Genomic DNA, 20,996 nt, shown 5'->3' with positions numbered 1-20,996 from the left:
GCAGTTCTGCTGCAGAGGACCGGCCGGCCCGGCGCTGTCCCTTGCCCTGCCCTGGTCTGCCGGGAGCCGCCCGCGCGGCCTGATGACCGTGCTGTGCTCCCTCCCCCTTCGAGGAAGAGCCCTGCTTCCCCCCCCCAAGCCCAAGCCCAAGCCCTCCCTGCCTCTCCCCCAGCCCCCACCGGACTGTGCACCCCAGCTGCCGTGCACCCTGGGGCCTGGGCGCTCCCGGGTCTCCGGCCTGTCTGTGGGACAGCAGGGCGGTCCGAGGTCACCGCAGGGCAAATGGTTAATCGCACGTAACCTCCCACAGGAACTGGCCTCGTCCGAGCGAGCGCGCCGCCACGCTGAGCAGGAGCGAGACGAGCTGGCGGACGAGATCGCCAACAGCGCCTCTGGCAAGTGAGTCTCCCGGAGGCAGGGGGCCCGGCTGGGCTAGAGACCGGCAGGCCCACCCCCGCCACCACCCTGGTCCTCTCGGGCCCCCGTGGCCCATTCCCCCTTGGGGCCCACCCCCGTCCCCAGGGAAGGCCATGCCGTCCGGCATCTGGAATCAGGAGCTGATCTGCTCCTGTCGCGAGCCTGGGAAGGTGAGCGCAAACCGCCGGGCCTCCAGCCTGCCTTGCTGCCGTGCGGCCGCACCACACAGCCCGCGCCGGCCCCCACACTCGGCGTGGAGCAGCGTCCGGAACGCTCCCTCCGCAGGCTGCAGGCCGCCTGGCCACGCGAGTCCTCACTTCTGGATCAGGCAGATCCCTTAAGACCTGCCCTTCTCTGAGCACGGTTTTCAGGAAGCCCTCTGCCCCGGTTACAGTGCCACCTGCGCCTCGCGGCAGGTCCTGGTACGCACCGGGCATCTGCCCGCGGCGCGCTGGCAAACCTGCGCCGTCCAGGCTAGGGCGTGCGCGATCGTCTCGCCCTTCTGGGAGGGAGCCCCGGCTGCCGTCTGTGCAGCCAGCGGGCGGCAGCCCCGCGATCCGGCGAGGGCCGGGGAGGGGCAGGGGCGCGAGGGCGGCAGGTGTGAAGTGTGACGGGCAGGACTTGCTGACGGACCGGGGGACGGCGGCCGGGGAAAGCCGGCAGAGGAGGACGCGGCCGGGTGGGGAGCCGACCCCCGGCCCGCATGTCCGTGTCCTGGGGCCGTGCAGCCCCGAGCTGAGCCGTCCCCTCCCCGCCCCGGCCCGGCCAGGTCTGCACTGCTGGACGAGAAGCGGCGTCTGGAGGCGCGGATCGCGCAGCTGGAGGAGGAGCTGGAAGAGGAGCAGAGCAACATGGAGCTGCTCAACGACCGCTTCCGCAAGACCACGCTGCAGGTGGCCCGCGCTGTCGCGGGGAGGGGCCGCGCGCCCCTCGGGCTGAGCCACTGAACCCGGCTCTCCCCCCCCCCCCAGGTGGACACGCTCAACGCGGAGCTGGTGGCCGAGCGCAGCGCCGCGCAGAAGAGCGACAACGCGCGCCAGCAGCTGGAGCGGCAGAACAAGGAGCTGAAGGCCAAGTTGCAGGAGCTGGAGGGCGCCGTCAAGTCCAAGTTCAAGGCCACCATCTCCGCCCTGGAGGCCAAGATCGGGCAGCTGGAGGAGCAGCTCGAGCAGGAAGCCAAGTAAGAGGGGTTTGCTGCCACGGACCCCAGCGGCCCACGTCTCCGCTGCAGGCCGGGGCCACGCCGAGCCTGCCCCGTGAGGGCTCCCGGGCACGGAAGGCGAGGACCTCGCACGCGTGACCTGAGCGGGAGACGGAGGTGCTGCGCTGGGCTCACCTGTTGCCCCTTCCCAGACTCGAGTGTCCTCTCGTCCCCACCATTTCCCAGGGGCCGTAGTTGATGTCCCAAGTTGCCGGCGTCACATGAAACGCTAGTTTGTTGCCAGAGAACAAACGCAGTTTGACAAAAGCTCTCCTCGTCCCAAAGCAGAGGGCGGCCCGGCGTCTCCCGTCGCGCTGGGGGAAGCGGGCCGGACGCTGGAGGACTGCGCGGTGCAGACGCAGCTCTCCGCGTCCCAGACCGCCCGGGCTAGTGCGCGCCTCCGCGCTCGCCCTCCGGACGGGGAGCCTGGCGCCCCGAGCCCAGCCCCCTCCCAGACGCGGCCTCCCCGAACCTCCCCCTCTCAGCCTCCGCTGCACTCAGAGCGAAGGGCTCGTTCGCAGTCATTGTAGTTAACGTGACTTGCTCTTAGGGAAGAACTCCCTCAGTGCCCATTTTTGCATCACGTTTATGAAGGAACGAAAGGACATTTTCTGTTCTCAATGAGGCTCTGCTCCCCGTCTGCCAGCAGGGCCAGTGTGGGCCTGTGACGAGAAGCAGGGTGACATGCTTGGCTCTAACTGAAGGGGGAGTGTGGGATTTTTTTTTGTCTGTTTCACTGGTAACTGCGATAGCCCCCAGCGTTTTGGTAGGCAGCCAGTAAATTTTACATCGAAAACAGTCACTTATTCATAAATTAGGTCTTGGTTTTGTTTCCTGAGCTAAAAAGTTAGTTAATCAAAGTAACCAGTTGAGGTTTTTGTCTTCAGAAAGTCTGAACTCAATATATACGGAAAGTGGTTTAGAAAAAAAAAAATTTTTTTTTTTAACTTATTTGACAGAGAGAGCCAGCGTGATCTGGGTGGGGAGGGGCAGGAGGAGAAGCAGGCTTCCCGCAGAGTAGGGAGCCCAGTGTGGGGCTCGATCCTAGGACCCCAAGATCATGACCGGAGCAGCCGGATAACCGACTGAGCCCCCCGGGTGCCCCTGGGGCAGGTAGCTCTGACCTTCAGATCGCCGAAGTGCTCACTACCTGTGTGGGGAAGGACGATGAATGTACTTCTCCTGTCAGCATCAGACGACAGGTAATCTGTATTCTAGGCACAAGGGAAAAGCTTGTGGGCCGTATTAATTCTATTACTGTGATCAGGTCTTGGGAGGCACTCCAGCACGTGTCCTCTTCCAGAGAAAAGGGACTTACAAAATCCTGTCCCCGTTCGACGATCATTCCTAGAGTCGCACAAACTCAGGCACGGGTCGTTTTAACAGGGAACGAGCAGCCGCCAACAAACTAGTCCGTCGCACCGAGAAGAAGCTGAAAGAGATCTTCATGCAGGTTGAAGACGAACGTCGACACGCAGACCAGTATAAAGAACAGGTAAGGGGCGCAGCCCGAGCAGAGCGACTGCGCCTCCCGCCCCGGAGGGCAGAAGGACCCCGGCGTTACCACTGGAGCAGCGAGACTAAGAAAATGCTACCTGAGGTGTTCACTCCCGTGTTCCTGGGGCGCATCAGACACTGGGGTGCTGGGGACACAGAGATCACTCACACGCGACGCCTGCTCTCCCAGCCCCCACCCCCGGGGACCAGGGACCACCGACGGCGGTTCTGGGCGGCTGTGAGCTGGACCCATGAGGCGCTGGCTGGCCCGTGTCCACTCTTAGAATCAAAGCATCACATCCAAACCAGCCATGCTGAGTGGAGGCACAAAACCAACTGTACCAGCTCCTGGGGCCGGAGACGGTCCCCGTCGTCGGCTCCCCTGTTTTAGCCGTTCCTTTTCGTGCTCCCTGGGTCACTCGGGAAGGTGCTGAATTGTGTCGTTTCTCCTACAGAAAACTCGGGTGAAAACAGAATTTGACCACTGGGTCTCCTTTAGCAGAGTTGGCTTTGTAGACACTGGCTTTGTGGGAGGGGCAGGGTGACTGACGGGCCACCGCGCGGGCGGGCAGGCGCGCACACACAGGTACATGCGGGACTACGTGCGCGAGTGTGTGCCCGCGTGTGTGCGCTCGCTCACGTGGCCCTCGGGGCCCTGAGCCACGCTACGCTGGGGACGCGGCCGTGCTGAAACCGAGCCGGCCGGGCTGGCGTTGACGGGCTCGGTGACGTCCCCCAGATGGAGAAGGCCACCGCCAGGATGAAGCAGCTCAAGCGGCAGCTGGAGGAGGCCGAGGAGGAGGCCACACGTGCCAACGCGTCTCGGCGCAAGCTCCAGCGGGAACTGGACGATGCCACGGAGGCCAACGAGGGCCTGAGCCGCGAGGTCAGCACGCTCAAGAACCGGCTGAGGTGAGCGACCCGGGGCTGCCGGCTCTTGGCGCGGGGGCGCGGAGGCCGTGCCCAGAGCTGCGAGCACAGCCGCGCGGGGGCTCGGCGTTTGGCCCGGAGGGCGCGTCCCGTTCGGGTAGCGGCGCTCGCCGCACTCGCGCATTCGGAGTTTCGGGCCGTGGTCGTCCTCCAGCAGGACAGAGGAGGGACGCTCGCTCCCTGCTGGACCTCCCTGGTGCGGAGGCGCCGGCTGCCCAGGAGAGCAGGGCGGGAGCTCCCGGGGCCCCGGGGCCCTCCACCCTCCGCCCTCTGCCCACCCTCGTCTGCACACGGGATGTGGCTGGCGCCAGGGAGAGGCCGAGCAGGTGGGGGTGACAGCCACGCTCCCTCCCGCAGAGCAGGTCAGCTGGGGCGTGGGGGACGGCGGCCCGGGGGCCGCACCGTGTTTGCCCGCTCCTTGTTTGGTGCACACGCACCTTGTTACGTTTATGAAGTGTGTAAGAGCCCCACGAGGAATGTGCCAGAGACCTCACGTGGTCTCTGGACCTCACGGCCCAGCCTCCATCACGTAAGGACCCTCTGCCCCTCGGGCGCAGAGGAACCCGGCCTCCACCCGCCGCCCTGCCTGCTCTTACGGCAACGGTCGCGGCTGCACCAGGCCTGCCGAGCGGGGCTGGAGGACAGGGGGGCGAGGCACGGAGGCTTCCGAATCACGTCCGCCTCCGCCCCCAGCCACATCCCGCGGAAGGGGTATGAGGGTGCGGTCAGCGGCGGCCGGAGAGCCGCGCGTGCTCCCGGCCTCACCCCCGCGCGTCCTCCCCCTTCTCCCCAGGCGAGGCGGCCCCATCAGCTTCTCGTCCAGCCGATCGGGCCGGCGCCAGCTGCACATCGAGGGCGCCTCCCTGGAGCTGTCGGACGACGACACGGAGAGCAAGACCAGCGACGTCAACGAGACCCAGCCGGCCCAGCCCGAGTAGAGCCCGGGAAGCCTGGGAGGCGATACAGTGGGACGCGCGGGAGCCCCCGTGCCCGCCTGCCCGGGGCCGCCTCCGCGCCTGGGACTCCCTCCTGGGAGATCAACCATGTCTTAAGGCTTCCGGCCGACCCTACTGTATCCCGCGTCACATCCGAGTGCAACCGCGCCCCTTTTCTATATACACACCCGAGACACGCGCCCGTTAAACAGAGTCTCCTCATTGCATCTGTTTTCCATATAGTCCTCGCGAGACCATTTCGAACTCACGGTGAGAAGAGAACCGTTCGTCAGACCAGTCGCCGGTGGCGGGGGTCCCGGGGCCGCCGCGTGGCGGCCGCCCGTCGCTCTGCATGCTCTCTCTACAGACAGGTAACTCCGTTCCGTGTCCGTGTGGCCCCCGACGACTCCGCCACATCGAGCCTCCTAGAACATTGTGGAACCTAAACTGCACCTGTGACCCCGTTTTTCCTCCGAGAACGATCAGCACGACTTAGTGCGCAAACTGTGAAAGGGGCTGTGGCAAGATGAGGAAGGGGGGGGCGGCCGCGGGGGAGGCCACGTCCATTTGGGGTCCCCCGCCCCCCCCCTTGAGCTGGTGGTGTCCCCGCGTCTCTCCCCGTGAACGGTCGTCGGCCGGGGCCGGTCCGTGTGCCCCCTGGCTCAGCTGACGCTCGCGGCGGTCCGTGGGGGAGCCCTCCCTCGCCAGCCAGGCTCGCATGCTGACCTTGCAAACCGGCCGCTGCTTTGAGCCCAAAATGGAAATCTCGGTTTTGTGTCCCAGACTTATTCCGAGTTTGTGCGGGAGGCTCGCGGAGCCTCCCCACCCGACGCCATCTGCCTGAATGTTGACGTGCCAGTGGAGGTGAATCCTTGTCCCTTTCTCCTCCCGTCCCCCGCGGACAGTGTGACAGCGACCACCTAGCATTCTGGTTTTGGTTGATAGTTAAGCAAACTGACATTACAGAAAGTGCCTTCGACACTACAGTACTAAGACAATGTCAAACCTATGATTTGCCTCTGTAACAATTTAACGTATAAGTTCTGACCGTGCTTCGTATCATGTACCTCTCCAGTCAAAGTGGTATTAGAGACATTCAGCGACAGCGAATCAGTGTTAATTCTAAATCCTTGATCCTCTGCGACGTGCTTGAAAACACAAACCTTTTGGGTTAAAAGCTTTAACATCTGTTAGGAAGAATTTGTCACGTGGGTTTGGAATCTCTGCTTTTCCCCTTGATGAACTGTACTGGCTGTTACCACCAGACACCTGACTGCAAATATCTTTTTTCTTGTATTCCCATATTTCTAGACAATGATTTTTGTAAGACAATAAATTTATTCATTATAGATATTCACGCCTGCTCTGTTTACTGGGAGGAGAAAGCACCCGTTGACAGTAAACACACCTCAATAAACACGAAGTCACGTCAACATGGCATCTGTCTTCTCACCTTCTGTTCTCCGTGTCCCGCCTGTGGCCTGTCTGGAGGCTGGGGGGCCCCAGACCGGAAACGCGGCCAGCCAGGCCCACGGTTTCGGGGGGGCGCTGTGCTCCCAGGAACCGGCAGATGACAGGGTAACCCTCGGGCGGCCCTGGCTCCGCGTCCTGCTTGCGCGCTGGCCTCTGCGTGCACGCGTGGGGAGGGAAAGGGCAGCTGGGGCTGGGGACCCAAACGCTAGTGGCCAAGGGAGCGGGTCAGGGAGGCAGGAGGAACCCTCCGGGAGGGCTCTGCTCACCAACCAGCGCGGCTCGGGACGGTCCTGGAGGGTTTTGGTTTGTCCTCCGCTCTCGGGCAGGACGCACGTTGAAGATGCCGTCGGGAGGGTTCAAGGTCAGCCTCTCTAGTGTCGGCCAGTTGGGACAGGCTGGAATGAAACGCCAGGAGAACACGCGATCCCGCGGACGACGCGGATTCGTATCTACACCTACTCCATGATACTCTCGGGCCAGGGCGGTTCTGCTTGGCCACGCAAAAACCGGCAGAAGTGCCGGATCACGTGTTTCACGTGTCCGCACCCCGGCGTTCAGCAAGTCACCCAGGGATCTAGAATTCAGAGGCGCCTCTCAAAAAAGAAAGAAATCCTCCCCGCTGGCTGGTTTCACGGGCGTTACCGTCCACGCGGTCTCCCCACGGCCCAGCTGCCCCAGGCCAGCCTCATCGGGAGAAACCTAAGCTACGTGGGCTGCTTGCGGTCCGGACGCCACGAAGACACCGATCAGAAGGAAGCTTCCCGCACTCGACAAACCACTGCTTTGTCATCCAAGGAAAGGCGGTTAGTTCCCAAAACCTCCGCTGGGCACGGACAGCCCCGGGAAGAGAGCGGGCCGGCTTCTGCCCAGCAGCCCTTTCCCACCTCATCAGGAAGGGCTCCGGCCGGACGCGGGGAAGCCCCGTCCTCTGCGGAAACCCGGCGGGCACGTGCTGAGGCTCTGCTAGGGCTGTCCCTCCGCCACCCACACCAAACCGCCTGCCCCTGCACAGAGCTGTCTGACGCACACGTCCCGGGGATGACTTTCATTCGCTCCAGTGGGGATAACGCACGTTCCCAGCAGGGCTGGCTTGAGGCTCTTACTTCTGAAGCGCGGCCGTCAGGAACACCGGAGCCCTGTCTCCAGGCGTCCCCATCCCTGGAAACCCCACCTTAGCTGAGGCACGAGCCAGACAGCCCATCCGTGCTCCCAGCCAGCCCCGTCCCCTGGCTCTGGGCCTCTCCTGTCGTGCCTGCGTCCTGAAGCCGGTGTCGGCGGGACACAGGCGTCTGGGTCAAGACCGGGGAAGGAAAGTGCTCATGGGTGTCCCACTCCAGGAAACACCACGCCCCGTCCCAGTGGAACCTGACCACCTCCCCAAACCAAAAGCCACGCTGGGACAGGCCACGGGGACGCGGAGAGGCAGACGTACCTCCGGGAGCTCCCGGCGGGGCTGAGACGGGAGGGGGGTCCCTACACACACAGGCTTTCCCGTCACTCTGGGAGGGACAGCACCGCACCGAGCGCCTTCCCACGTGTTTCTGGGATGCTGTGTCCTGCACCGGCTCTGAGGACCAGGCGGGTGCTCGGCTTCCGGGGGCAGCGGCTGCCATTTGGGAAACTTGCCAATCGTGCGACATGTCCCCGTGCTGCTTGTTGGAAATCAGAGACCGAACTCCAAATAAGGGCATACTGACACATCGATGCCAGCGTTCAAGGCCAACGTTAACTGTAATGACGGTGCCTGCGGGCCGTCCACAAAAAGTGGGGCCACGTCCTTCTACCCTTAGTGAAACTAGAAATTCGTATCTGATCCGTTATGCCAGTGACGTCTGTTTTCTCAAAGGAGCCTAATGGCTCTGCCCCTGCCGAGTGACATCACGGAACCACACGCAATGAGGTCCCGGGACGCCACCAGACTAGGACACACCAGGTGTGAAGGAAACCGCCCTGCACAGCACAGCCTCCCTCGACGTACTGCCCGGGTTCTAAGAAGCCCCTGTTCGCGCAGGTGTAAAATCTCACGCACCGCCCAGTCGCCATCAGCAGGAGGCCACAGTGACGTGGGTGTCATTGCCAGACTCCTCCCGGCAAGGTCAAGAGCCCAACGTGAGATCCTACAGAATGAGTATCAGCAGCTTAGAAGCCGCTTTTCAGAATTCTCCGGCCCCAAGCGCCCACCACAGCACGGAAGGCAGTTTGGGAAAATACGGACAACTCCCGGCCAAGACCGGCCAGGGTGTCGAATCTCGGTGCCAAGTCGTACGAATCGTTCTTACATTTTCCTTTTTATTTTTGGAGTGCGATATGGAAATCTCTTTAAAGTCTAAAAAAGTTCTCTCAGTAAATATGGAGCGTTCTGTAGTTCTGATGGGCACATTTTTCTTAATGGTTCGCGAAATACAGGCGTGTCTTGGAAGTGCTGGGTCTGAGTCTCTGAAATCTGGCCCTCACTGGGCCGGTACAGGGCGGAACCTGGGGGACCCAGCTTTTAACTTCCTCAAGGGTGACTGCCGGTCATCCCGCAGCTCGGAGAGCCCCTGCTCTATCCTACTGGCTCGAACCTCCGAGCCTCTCAGCCCAGGTTTGGGCCAACTGGGACAATGAAAGAAAATTAGTTTCATTACTTCCATGTTAAACAATGAATTTGGAAAAAAAAATTAATTTGGGCAACTTTACAGAAAAATTTAGAGAACCCACAAACTATCTGCATCTTAATTGTCTTTAACAAAGCTGTTCACCGTGCCCACCATTTCCCACCGGCCGCTCCCATTCATACGTGTTAGCGCGTCCGCGCCACAGTGGCTCGGCGGCGAAGTCATCCCACCGTTCCCAGGCCACGAGACAGTTATGTTCCTCTCTCGAGATTATTTCATTTGCCTTATTACCATGGGCTCTTCTACCCAAAGGAGAAAGAGTTTTCAAAGCTTATCGCGTTGTCACGCTGAGCAAAGACTCCGAGAATCACCTAGCGACACCAGTAACATAGAAGTGTACCTATTCCCCTAAATTCTAGGTGACAGTGCAATTCGCTGATTTTTTATCCCTAGCTAAAGCAATCATTATTTTTGCAAATAAACAACAGTGCTTAAGCCCACCGTCTTCTTACAGGGTGCAGTGGGGCTCTGGGCTCATCCAGACCTCTGTCACCTGACCATTAATCCAAGCACGTGCCCGGGGGCCACTACTGCCCAGGCCTGCCACCTGCAGATCACAACCCAAGCAGGATGGGGCCAGCAAACCTGTCTCTTAGAAAACACCCCCTGCACAAGCAAGTTACATCTCAGTTCAACTTAAAGCTTTTTTTTTTTTTTTTAAGGTTTTATTCATTTATTTGACAGACAGAGGTCACAAGTAGGCAGAAAGGCAGGCACGGGGTGGGGTGGGGGGGGGGAAGCAGGCTCCCTGCTGAGCAGAGAGTCCGATGCGGGGCTCGATCTCAGGACCCTGAGATCATGACCTGAGCCGAAGGCAGAGGCTTAACCCACTGAGCCACCCAGGCGCCCCTACATCTCAGTTCAATCTGTGTCTTGTTTCCCTCAGGGAAGGCTTCAGGGCTGACAGGAAACCCCAATTTAACTCCTGTGGGCACAGACGGACAGACGCATGAAGGTGAGACAGATGCACCATCTCACCAAGGAAATCGCTACGATATTCGCACAGAGCGCATCTGTAATAGTCACGGGACCCGTTTTCAGAGAAGATGCTCGAAGTCATAGCAAAGTGGTTTACAAAGATGCCTCCTCGGCTGGCCCCCATTTTTAGGACAGACCCCAGGAACACGCCTCCGTCTGGACAGTGACGCTAGCGCCCGCCGTCCGCTCCCAACTCCGGGACAGATGCAGACGGCAGAGCCGCCGGGAAGGAAAGCTGCAAAATGAGGGGAAGGCCTGAGATCTTCCTGGACCCGTTCCCGCCGCTGGCCCGGAGGGACGGACGTGGCTGCAGGGCGCCCTCCGCGAAGCCGGCCGCTGCAGCCCCCAACACCCCGCCCTTCCCCGGAGACGCCAGTTCCCATGTGGCTCTCAGGAGAGGCTAAAGGCGCCCCGGGGACAGCTGAGAGCAGCGGCATCAAGGCCAGGAGAGGCGGACGAGGCCTGTCCCTCCTGCTACAGAGGGTTGCCCCTGCCCCAGCCCCCCGCAGCCCGTCACTTCTAAGGGTCCCAAACCAGCTCATCTGCTGAGGCAGGAAACAGAGTCAAGGCCAGCGAGGCCTCGGGTTTGGACAGGTGGAGCATAAAAGCAGGAAACGAACCCGAGCTGGTTTCCGATCCTGGCTCTTCTGTCCGTTCGCCGGGGGAGCTCGGGCCACCTTCCCTCCCGTACACTGGGGTGAGCGGGCTCTTCCTGCTCCCAGCCCCTCGAGTCCCGTCCTCCCATGAGACTCGACACCCCACCTCGGCTTCTGCTCCTGAGCGGAGGGGCACGATTTCTGGCTACTCTGGGCTGAAAGGAAGTGGAGCGCGGGCTCCCACCCGCCTGCGGGAAGATTCGGGAGCGAGGAGGGGGTGGGGGCGCGGTGGAAACACTTGGAGGCAACCGGCCGGTCCTTCAGCTCCTGCAAGAGCCGCCCCTCCACCCGGGGAGAGCACAGCGGGGACCCCGCTGAGGGACGGGCGCGGTCCTGGAGGTTTCCGTGGGCGCCGGGCTAACCTGGGCCCCGGGCGGCCCGGCGGGGAGCACGCGCCGGGAGGCAGGAGGCTGCACCCGCAAACGGCCTGCGGCGACTTTCACGCGGGTGGCCCGGTGCCCTACGTGAGCAAGTACAAAGCAGCGTCTTGAACCGCAGGGTCCCAAATGTTGAAAACGAGGCCCGGAAGTAGCCAGCTTCCTTCTTCGTAACGGGCCAGGGCCTGCTGCAGCTACAGGAGACGCCCCCCAAACCTGGGGGGTCCCCCCACCCAAGGAGCCCGGGAATAAGCCCGCAGCATGCCGCCGCCCTCCCACGGACCTGGCCCGCGGTGTCCTGGGCCCAAAGAGGCGGCGACAGCTGGTGAACCACGCACAGCCTCCCGCAGCCACGGCACCAGCCCGGCCATCGGGTGACCCACGCGTCCGCGAGCCGATCGCAGCGGCGCTCAGCGGGGGAGGAACTGAGGAGTCGTCGGGGCTCAGGGCCGAGCAGTCAGGCCCAGAACTCGCCCTGCGTCCGTGGCAGCAGCTCCACTCCCACGACAGGGCCGAGGCTCAGACACAGAGAGGTGTCCGGGCCAAATCCGATTCACTTCTCATTTACTTCTACTTTTAAAATGACAGACCACGCTCTTTAGAAGCGGGGTGCGGAATCTGATACACCCGTGCAGGCCCCCGGTGTAGCCGCTCCTGATCCGGTCACTCTGTGCCTTTGCGGCCGCACACCCGGCACGTTCCTGCACGTGCCAACACCAACCTGAGGACAGAAGCCCAGACGCAAGGGACGGCCAGTCCCGACGCGCAGACACGCACGGGGCAAGGCAGCACAGCCAGGCGCCCAGACGCACGGCCTAGCACACGGCCCCCCTCCGCGGCCGAGCCCCTCCTCCCCGCCCGCCCCGCAGGGCCCTCCCGGGCATCACGGCTACGGGCAGAAACCAGTCCCAGGAGTCGGGCCGAGAACACCGTTCGGGCCGTGAGACGCCTCCTCAGGAGGCCGCCAGGCTTTTCTTTGCCCGGGCTCACGGCCGCTGAGCACCCACTCCTCCGGTGCGGGAGCACTGACGCCGGCTCCGAACCCGGTTCGGGAACTCCGCGTCTTCCGCAGGCGGGCGGGAACCCAAGAAAGCAACCTCGATCCTTTGTTTTCTGTGAAATTTATTGTTTCCACATTAAAAGATTTTTTTTGAGGGGAAGTATTTTCTTGTTTTCTCTTTTAACCACATGATGATCCTATACGGCCGCCCGAGTTGGACAGCGTCAGTCGTTAACATGCCATATGAATTCTGAATAAATAAAAGCTACAAAGCCCAGGTTATATACAAACACCTCGGGCGGTAATGTTTACAAACCTATGTACAGTAACACAAATGTAAACAGTAATGCAGCATGAGAGGAACCAAAGGACCCACAGAACCACCACGGCGGCCGGTCTGCCCCGACTCGGGCGCGCGACCCTTCCTAACACGACCGCGCAGGCCCTCAGAGGACAAAACAAAACGCTCTGAAAGATGTCACTTAACTGAAGGACCAGAAAGCTGGCCGGGAGGCTGCCCCCGCCCTCACCCGGAGCCACGCGGAGGAGGAGACGGCGCGGAGGCCGCCGCCGTGGGCGCCCCGGCCCAGAGGCTCGTGCTCCCCGCGGATCAGACGGGCGTCTCGCTCTCCGGGAGGCAAGTCTACGGAATGGTAACCGCTAAAGTAAAATCAGAAGGTGCAGAAAATGTTCCCGAATTCAGTGACCTTCCTGACTCTGCGCCAGCAACAGGCCAAACTGTGGGGAGTGGGGCTGGGGGACACATGATCGTGAGCACTGACGATGCTTGGGCGGGAGCTCAGGAGGAGGGCACGTGTTGACCTGATCTGGGGGAGAACTTCTAGAAGATCTGCCATGTCTTAAACACAACTAAATCCTATCGGTACAGCAGGGTGGGAGCTATGAGGCAGGTGTGACGAATGGGTACTTCTGCATCCAGTGACCAAGGAATACACGTACGTATCACCTTGTGACCCACAAAAGTGCAATCATGTGAAACCAACGGCACCACGGCGAGAAGAGAAAATAGCCAGCATTGATAGCGCGCAGAGTCCTGGGGCCGGGCGGGGCCCGGCAGCCGCCACCACACGCAGCCTGCCCTCTGCCGGCCACGGGGAGGCGGACGCAGGGGCCCAGGCTGGGCCCAGGCACCGAGGGGTGAGGCGTGGGTGTCCCGGGCTGCTGGAGGAGGGCAGGAGCCCCCACCTGGAGGCCGGGCACTCACACACTGAGAGGCAGCATACCGGGTGCTGACGACGGGCGCGAGGAGCCCAGACCAGGAGGCGGTGGCGCTGGGTCAAAGCCGTTTACTGCCCTGTGGGGGTGACCAGAGCAGAGAGGGGAGGGGAGAAAGAGAGAGAGAGAGAGACGGTCATTTAAAATCACTCGACACACAACAAGAAATGCACCTGCTCTCTACAACCAGCCCTCTTCCTCCCCAGGGTGGAATCACGGCGGCCCCGGGGACGGTGGCGCCTGGAAGGCATCAGCAGGTCAGAGACTTTGGAATCGGAGGACGGAGAGCAAAGCGTCACATGCTTCGTCCTCGACGACTCCGTCCTGCCGGCTGCGGCCACCACAGCCCTGACTTGCTCCCGCAGAGCTGGTCTAGATGTCTACCCGAAGGGAACTAGCTGAATAAATGATGGTACAACTAAATGCGAAGTTTACAGTTTACACGGCCATTAAACACACTCCACAGAGTTCTTTAACCGCTCGGGAAAATACTCAGAACGTAACTGATGCTACGTGGAAAAAGCAGCAAGTCGCCAAATTGTACAGGTTCAACGCCGGGCAGGAGAAGAGTAAGTGACAGACGTTCCAGACCCTAACATACAACCTCTTTTATGGACCTTACTTTTGTGTAGCTGAATCCAGAATGTGGGGGCTAACACACATGCACATACATGTGTATAAAATCATTGATGTTCTAGAAAGGAAATTTAACGATGGTTACTTTTCCATCTGGGTGGGGGATAATTTTGTTTACTACTTTCCACTTTTTTATTGTCTTCCAAATCTCCTACAATGTACATGAATATCTTAATAAAGGGGAGAAAAATAACTTAAGTTGTTTGGCAATATGGGCAGGTGTGTCTGTGGACGTGAGGGGCCCGCCCCGCCGGCCCCCACCCAGCCCAGAGCCCGCAGCCGGCAGCCCGGCCCCAGCGCGCAGGAGCAAGGATGCAGAGCCTCCCGGCCCCGCCCTCAGGCCCCGGCCCCGCCCTCAGGCCCCGGCCCCGCCCACTATCCCCGCCCGCGGCCCGCACAGCCACCAGAAGCAGAAAGGGGGAAAGCACAAGTGTTGGACCCTCTCTCAGGAAGCCACTCCAGCCTTCCACGCATCACCCTTCCCAGGAAGATTCGTGCCGGCAGCACAGGTGCGGGCAACTGTGGGGGCTGCGCTGCACCCACAGGCCATCGTTGTCCCCCCACCTGCTGAGCGGCAGGGGCCAGGGCCTTGAGTATAGGCTCAAGGAGAGAGGTTCTCTTAAAAGACAAACCAAACCAAACCAAACCATACGGGGGCAAGAGGGGCAGACACACATTCCCCACAAAGATAACGCTTTCACGCGCTGCAGAAGTAAGTGTAACCTCAGAGAACCGGCATGCAAAGAGGTGAAGAACGAGCTGACCACGTCGAAGGGCTAACGTCCGAAGTACCCGGCCCCGGAGGACAGACGTGAGTCTGAAAACAAGCCACTGCGCGCAGGCCAAGCGCAACAGGACAGCCCGCAGGCACGTGACTTCTTGCTGCACAACTTCCTCCCCGAGATGTGCACCCGTGACCCTCCCTGCCTTTTCTTTCTGGGCCTTTCAATCACCTGTTCCCTGTCCTCCCACAGCCACCTGGGCCCGGGCCTCTTCTGGGGGCCGGACCCGCGCCCGCACCCCCCTACGGCCTTCACAGCACCGGCCCCGGCCGCCATGTGTCTGTCTGGCCAGTCCCGGAACCTCAGCGAGAACCAGGCAGGCCTCACACACAGCCTCGGCCTCAGACACACGAACATCCCAGTCCGGCCGGCGGGGAGAGCCCCACTGGCACCAGGAAGCAGCGGGCGCCCGTCCACAGGGGATGCGAGAGCCCCACGAGAAGGACCCACGCACGCAGATTTTAGGGCTGGGAGCCCTGCAGTCTCGAGCCAGACAGCCCTGGACACACGGCAGGCTCACCCCTCCCGTTCTGCGGCCGAAGAGAGCAAAGCGAGCGCACGGCAGCCTGGGCTCAGCCCCGGGCGCGTCAGCGGACGCCCAGGCCGCGCTCTCCCTTCCCAGGCTCCTCCCGCGGGAGGACACCTGACGGCCCCCCACGAGCCGCAACCCCTGCGGCAACTCTGACGCGGCTTGGCTCTAAGGGGACAAAGAGCAGCGCCACCCAGCAGAGAAAGGGAGAACAAGAAACTCAACGGGCCATTTCCCCGCGCTGGTAGAGATGAGAATTCCTGACGTGAACGCCCGATGCAGCCCAGGGAGCACCATCCGATGCAGCCCAGGGAGCACCACCCACCAGGCTCGCAGCCAGCACCCGTCTCCTGAGGCGAGAAGTGGGAAAGGAAAGGCCAGAGGGAGAAGAAGGCTGACCCTCCCGGCGGGAGAAGCTGTCTGCTGAGGTCCCTTCCCGGGACGGCCAAGCTGTGCCACGGGGAAGGGGTTCCAGACGAGCAACGCCGCCACACTCCCCCCGTGGGGGGACAGCGAGAGAGCCACAGGGAGATGTCCCGGTGGACGACATGGGACTGAGTGGAGGGGGGACATGCAGGGAGGGAGAGACAGATCTGGGAATCATCTACGCAGGAAGGTTCCAGAAATGTCAAGGTCTTACCACCAAAATCTACCTCAAGGGTCTGAAAAGTAGCAGATCTAGCCAGCCAGAGGGCCTGCGGTCTGCGTGACGCGGCAGACGACGTGGAGAGCGGGACAGAGCTGTCAGCGGGACGGGAAGCCTACGGTGCCGGAGCAGGGCACGGAGACGAGATCCTGCCCGGCAGCAGGGGCCGGTGCAGCCGAGTGCGGCCCGGACAGGACGCGAGACGGTCAGAGCAGGCGTGGGGAGCGCAGGCAGACCCCCTCCCGGCCCGCCGGCCTAGGCAGATAGAGGAGCGGATGCTCAGACAAGCTCCAGCCCGTGCTGCAGACGGAAATGCGCGCTCCTGGAAGGGCAGATCTCACACACACACGTGCACACACGTCTCCCTCGACCGTCCCGCTGGACGCAGGGCACCCAAGAGTGAGCAGAGAGGGCAGAGTCCCCGGGGGGCGGTGAGGCTCCATTACCACCGGTGCCCGCCTTGACGAAACAGAAGACTCTGGGCGGCAGGAAGAAGCCCCATCTCCCAGGACGTCAAGGCAAATGGGGTTCCAGGCCCTGACAGCAACGCACGACCCCCACACCCGGACCCCCGGCAGTGTCACCGCTACAGCGCTGACCCCGGGCCAGGAGCGCCGCCAGGCCCCTAAGCTACCGCCCCCCCCCCAACCCCCGACCCTGCCCGGCTGAGGCAGCAGTAAGGGCAGGGAGCCGGCTCGGACCGGAGCCTGAGCGCTCACTCGGGGCTGTAAGTCGGTTAGAGCAGAGCCAGCCCCGTGCGTTAGTGAAATGAGTGTGTTAGTGGGTCCTGCACCGCACACCGGGATGGAGAGAGAAGCAGAAAGAGCACAGCAAACAAATTCAGTTACCCATGAGCAACGTGGGAAATATGACCTTTTCTTGCCTAATAAAAAAAAAAGGAAAAAACATTAAACAGTAATACAAGTTCTATTTTCACAGCCTGCCCTAAAACTGGTCTACGCCCCCCCTACACGCAGCCCAGTCGAGACCTCACCGGCTTACAAAATCAGGGTAAGGGACACTTAAGAGGCTGAATGAAAATGACGGTGAAAACAGACGGAGTCTGAGAACCACCGCACACAGGGCTCAGATGATGAGCACAAAGGGCTGTCGGTGGTTGGAGGACAGAGAGCAACGCCAGAAGGAGGTCCAGCGAGCCACGTTCTAGAACCTGGCAGAAGCCCTCAAACCACCAGAACGTCCAGAGTGTTTTCGGGCCACACGTGCGGACGCCTACCGAGGGGCAGCATCTGGTGGGCAAGGTCAGGCCTCAGGGCGTCACAGGACCTGGGGGGGGCGCATCTCCCCCAAGGAGCACCCCACCCCAGGTCTCTAGGACAGCTGGGGAAAACACAGGGACCTGCAGACGCAGTCCTCGGGAGCCGGAGGCAGGGCGGGCAAGTTCCCGCTGGAGGCTTTTGAAAATGCGAGTTCTCGCTCATGCTACAACTCCAAGCCGCACACTTGGAAACTTCTGTAAGAAATGGTGTTTTAACTTCTACCTGCCAGACTCCATAACGGAGGTGGGGGTTGGGACGCTGCCCCGCTCCCTGCTGCGGCTGGTGCACGCCGTCGTGACTATCTAGTCAGCAGGCCACCAGGGAGAAAGGCCAGAGTTCAAAGCCAGGCCAGAAGGAAGCCAGAATCAAAGCAAAGCGGCAAGGAGGCACAGAGACGCGACGCCACTAGCCAGCCTCGGGCACGTGGCGACGGGACACGCGGCTCGCGAAGCAGGTCAATGCTGGAGTGTGGACGTACGACCCGCTCAGCCATGACCCGAACCCGTGAGAAGAGGCCAGCCCACCAAAGCGTATTTAATCCTTAATGGAAACAGTACAGTTGAAAACTTGTACCGCTTCAAGCAAAACTAGATGTAACATCTGCAACTGTTTCTCTCGGGAAGCCCATCTCCAGGTCCGGTTCAGGAACTAAAGCCTGCACGTGCATCTAGAACGTTCCTCAGGGGACAGGCACTCCGTGACGGAGGCCAAAGCTCCTGGTTCCGGGCGATTCTGCGCCCTCCACAGCCCCCTGAGACGGGATCCAACTCCGGGCCTGCTGTGCCCGGGAGCCCCGCGCTGGGGCCACGTGGCAGCCAGGAGCAGGGGCCTGCCCGGAGAGCGCTCCCTCCCCGCCGTGACTGCTCGGAGGCCTGCGGGAGAGGCATCGGCCCGGCCCACCCGTTTCTGGTTCCTGCCCATTCTCCCGTCACAGGGCACCCGAGGCAAGAAACGGGGCTCCAGAAACAGACCCATAACTGCCCCATGGAGGTGAGTTAGATGTTACAAAAAGCACAACCTGGACAAAATAATTAGGTACTGTTTTCAACGCTCGTCTGCCCCTCAACTTTCCCTGTATTATTCCGGAGAAACGGCAACCTGAATGTGAAATACCTGTTTATTCCACTTGCCATTATGATATAAAGATGGGGACTCCTCAAGGTTTCCTGAAACTCCTAAACCTGAGGAAAATTAATTTTATGCTGACTCCCCCGAGGAACCCCAGTGGATAGAATGAAGCTCTGACTTACTTATCGCCAGTTCGGGACGTGCTCCTTAATGAAGCATGTGCCCTTCAGGGTAGAAGTCCCCGAAGGGAGAGAGGGAAATCAGAACACCGCACTACACAAGGGCGGCCATAAAGAAGCTTTTCAGAGCGGCCTGTGTACCAGGTCAAGTCCTCCAGAAATGTGCCACGGTTACAGAGAAAAGCAGAAAATACAAGGTCCCGTAAGAAACTGCGAACGTCCCTAGACTCGTATCTGTCCTGTGTGTAGAGAACAGGACCAGACGGGCTCTACCACTCGAAACAGAGACGGGAGCAAGGGAGCTCGGTGCGTCGATGCTGTTCCGAGCCACCTCGTGGAACGTGCTCGGCAGAGCCAAACCAGGGTCCTGACCGCTCGTTAGCTACAGGACGGCATTCAATCAAGTACAACCTCGCAGTGTCGTTTTTGGACTTGAGGGAGACCACTGCACGGACAGGAAGATGCTGGCCGACAAGTCATGATGGGGGGCTGGGTCGCAGAGTCATATTTAAAGTCTAATCCCATCAAGTTTTAAAAGCGTATAGCAGATGTGTAAAAATATGATTTTACCTGCCTGAGAGAGTACATGGAAGGATGCAGTAGTGTGAAAACAGAAAACATCTACTCTTCACTTCCACACAGCGGCACCAACTGAAATTTTTTTGCATTAAGGACATACCTAGGCTTCAATCTTATGCTGTTTTTTTTTTTACACTCTCAACTCCCCAGAAAACATCTTCGCATCATACAAAACTTGTGTCCCCTACACTGTATCTGATCCAGTGGTTTCGTATTTTTCCAAAATCTTCAGACAGCAGGTGTCTTGCAGAGTCTACACATACGCGGTCACGGTGTTTTCTACCCTTACAAACATCGGCCAGGCAAGTCCACCAGCCTTCAAGCGCCTTGAGAACAAGGACCATTACCACATCGTCTTTAATTCCCAGAGCCCAGCACAGCTACCTTGCAGGAGTGTTTCCCAAGACAGAAGCATGAGAGTTCTCGGGGCAACCGACTCCACGGGGACCAGAAGACGACAACAGATTTATGTCCCCTAAGACCTGAATGATACCGCTTCAGGTAGGTTTATCAAACTGAGTTTACCTTTTCAAAGTAAAATAAGCTCACTTAATGAAGTGCGACTTTACTAATTCAAAAAAAAAAAATCATTTAAAATGTCCAAGATTGGGGCGCCTGGGTGGCTCTGTGGGTTAAAGCCTCTGCCTTCAGCTCAGGTCATGATCCCAGGGTCCTGGGATCGAGCCCCGCATCGGGCTCTCTGCTCAGCGGGGAGCCTGCTTCCCCCCACCCCCGCCCCCTCTGCCTGCCTCTCTGCCTACTTGTGATCTCTGTCAAATAAATAAAATCTTAAAAAAATAAATAAAAAATAAATAAAATGTCCAAGATTTACTTACCCTTTGTCAAAGAAAGATGTGTGTCCTGATCGAGAGAACTTCGTGCCGTTACTATTCATGACCCCACAGTTAACATTCCCTGAAATATAGGATTTTCGCGATGCTTGGTCCTTTGCAAAATTCCTGCAAGCTGCTAATTTGGATTCTAAAGCCTACAGAAAGAAGGAGGAATGATTTGATTGTCAAAACAGTAGCTGTACATAAAAATCTGCATTTCAAACCATTTCTATTTCAAGATTAAAATTACAGTCTCTCTGTTGATCATGGTAGCCGTTCAAGCCACAGTCGATCACCTCTCTGATGGAAAGAGGGAATTTTATGCTGACGGCTATCTCGTGACCTCAGAACAATGCACTTACTCCTCTCGGTATTACTGACGAACACAGATATCAGCCTGACCTTACAACTAAGCAAAATGTGGCACCAGTAGACAGATCCCAGATCTCTTGACCCTTTCTGAGTTGGGGACTATTAGAAAGCCCCTAATATCCTTATTCACGACATTCATTCATTCAAATACTTGCTGAGCGTGATCACAGAGCAGGCCCAAACTGTGTCTGAGGCCTCGGTGGGACAGACACACAAGGGCAAGTCCTGGGTCTGGAATGGGCAAGATGGCAGGAAGCAGACGTGACACAGCATCAGACAAGCAAAGGAAAGAAAGCATTAAAAAAAAAAAAAAGTCAGTGTTGAATGTTCCAAGCAAAAGTAGGGCAGAACAGCATCCACTGGGGTTCGACAGTGCTGAGCTCATCGATGAGCGATTCTGGGGGAGGGAGCAGGAATCAGAGTCCGGACCAGGATGTCTGGGGAGGGGGCACGCCATCTCCCACGCTCACAGTAAACGGAGGCCTGCTTTCGGAAAGCGAGGCTGTGAAGGGAAGAGAGGATGAGGGTGACAGCTGAAGACAGATGTACATTAAAAAAAAAATTGCTGCTTTTTACTTTTGCTTTTTAAGATTAAAAAATTATGCAGTTTGTAATACACAGATATTACATATGACACGTGGGCAATCCATGAAGATTACACACAGATACTGAAACACGGTAAGAGGCTAAAAGCACGGGAGACTCTGATGAGAGGGCTGGAGGGAAGGGATCCAA

General features: G+C 59.6%; 2 protein-coding genes across 3 annotated transcripts in view; one reads left to right on the top strand and one right to left on the bottom strand.

The window, feature by feature from the left end:
- Window positions 1-6,333, top strand: part of MYH10 (myosin heavy chain 10) — a 120,156-nt gene extending 113,823 nt beyond the window's left edge. The window contains exons 36-41 of the mRNA XM_080827327.1: window positions 311-399; window positions 1,187-1,310; window positions 1,389-1,597; window positions 3,005-3,113; window positions 3,855-4,027; window positions 4,839-6,333. Coding sequence (XP_080683453.1) covers window positions 311-399; window positions 1,187-1,310; window positions 1,389-1,597; window positions 3,005-3,113; window positions 3,855-4,027; window positions 4,839-4,983 — 849 coding nt within the window. The 3' untranslated portion in view covers window positions 4,984-6,333. The remainder of the gene's footprint in view (window positions 1-310; window positions 400-1,186; window positions 1,311-1,388; window positions 1,598-3,004; window positions 3,114-3,854; window positions 4,028-4,838) is intronic.
- Window positions 6,334-12,234: 5,901 nt separating this feature from the next.
- NDEL1 (nudE neurodevelopment protein 1 like 1) overlaps window positions 12,235-20,996 on the bottom strand; it is a 30,143-nt gene continuing 21,381 nt past the window's right edge. The window contains exons 8-10 of one of the 2 annotated variants that reach the window (XM_080827329.1): window positions 19,893-20,044; window positions 16,799-16,833; window positions 12,235-13,436 (exon numbers count right to left, since the gene is read on the bottom strand). In XM_080827329.1, the coding sequence (XP_080683455.1) occupies window positions 13,429-13,436; window positions 16,799-16,833; window positions 19,893-20,044 (195 nt within the window). In that variant the 3' untranslated portion in view covers window positions 12,235-13,428. The remainder of the gene's footprint in view (window positions 13,437-16,798; window positions 16,834-19,892; window positions 20,045-20,996) is intronic. The other variant, XM_080827328.1, reaches the window with a different exon arrangement.

The sequence above is a fragment of the Martes martes genome (assembly GCF_963455335.1).
Source record: "Martes martes genome assembly, chromosome: 16".
Classification (NCBI taxonomy): domain Eukaryota; kingdom Metazoa; phylum Chordata; class Mammalia; order Carnivora; family Mustelidae; genus Martes; species Martes martes.
The sequence above is the reverse complement of the archived record's forward strand: the minus strand, read 5'-3'. Positions and strand labels throughout refer to the sequence as shown.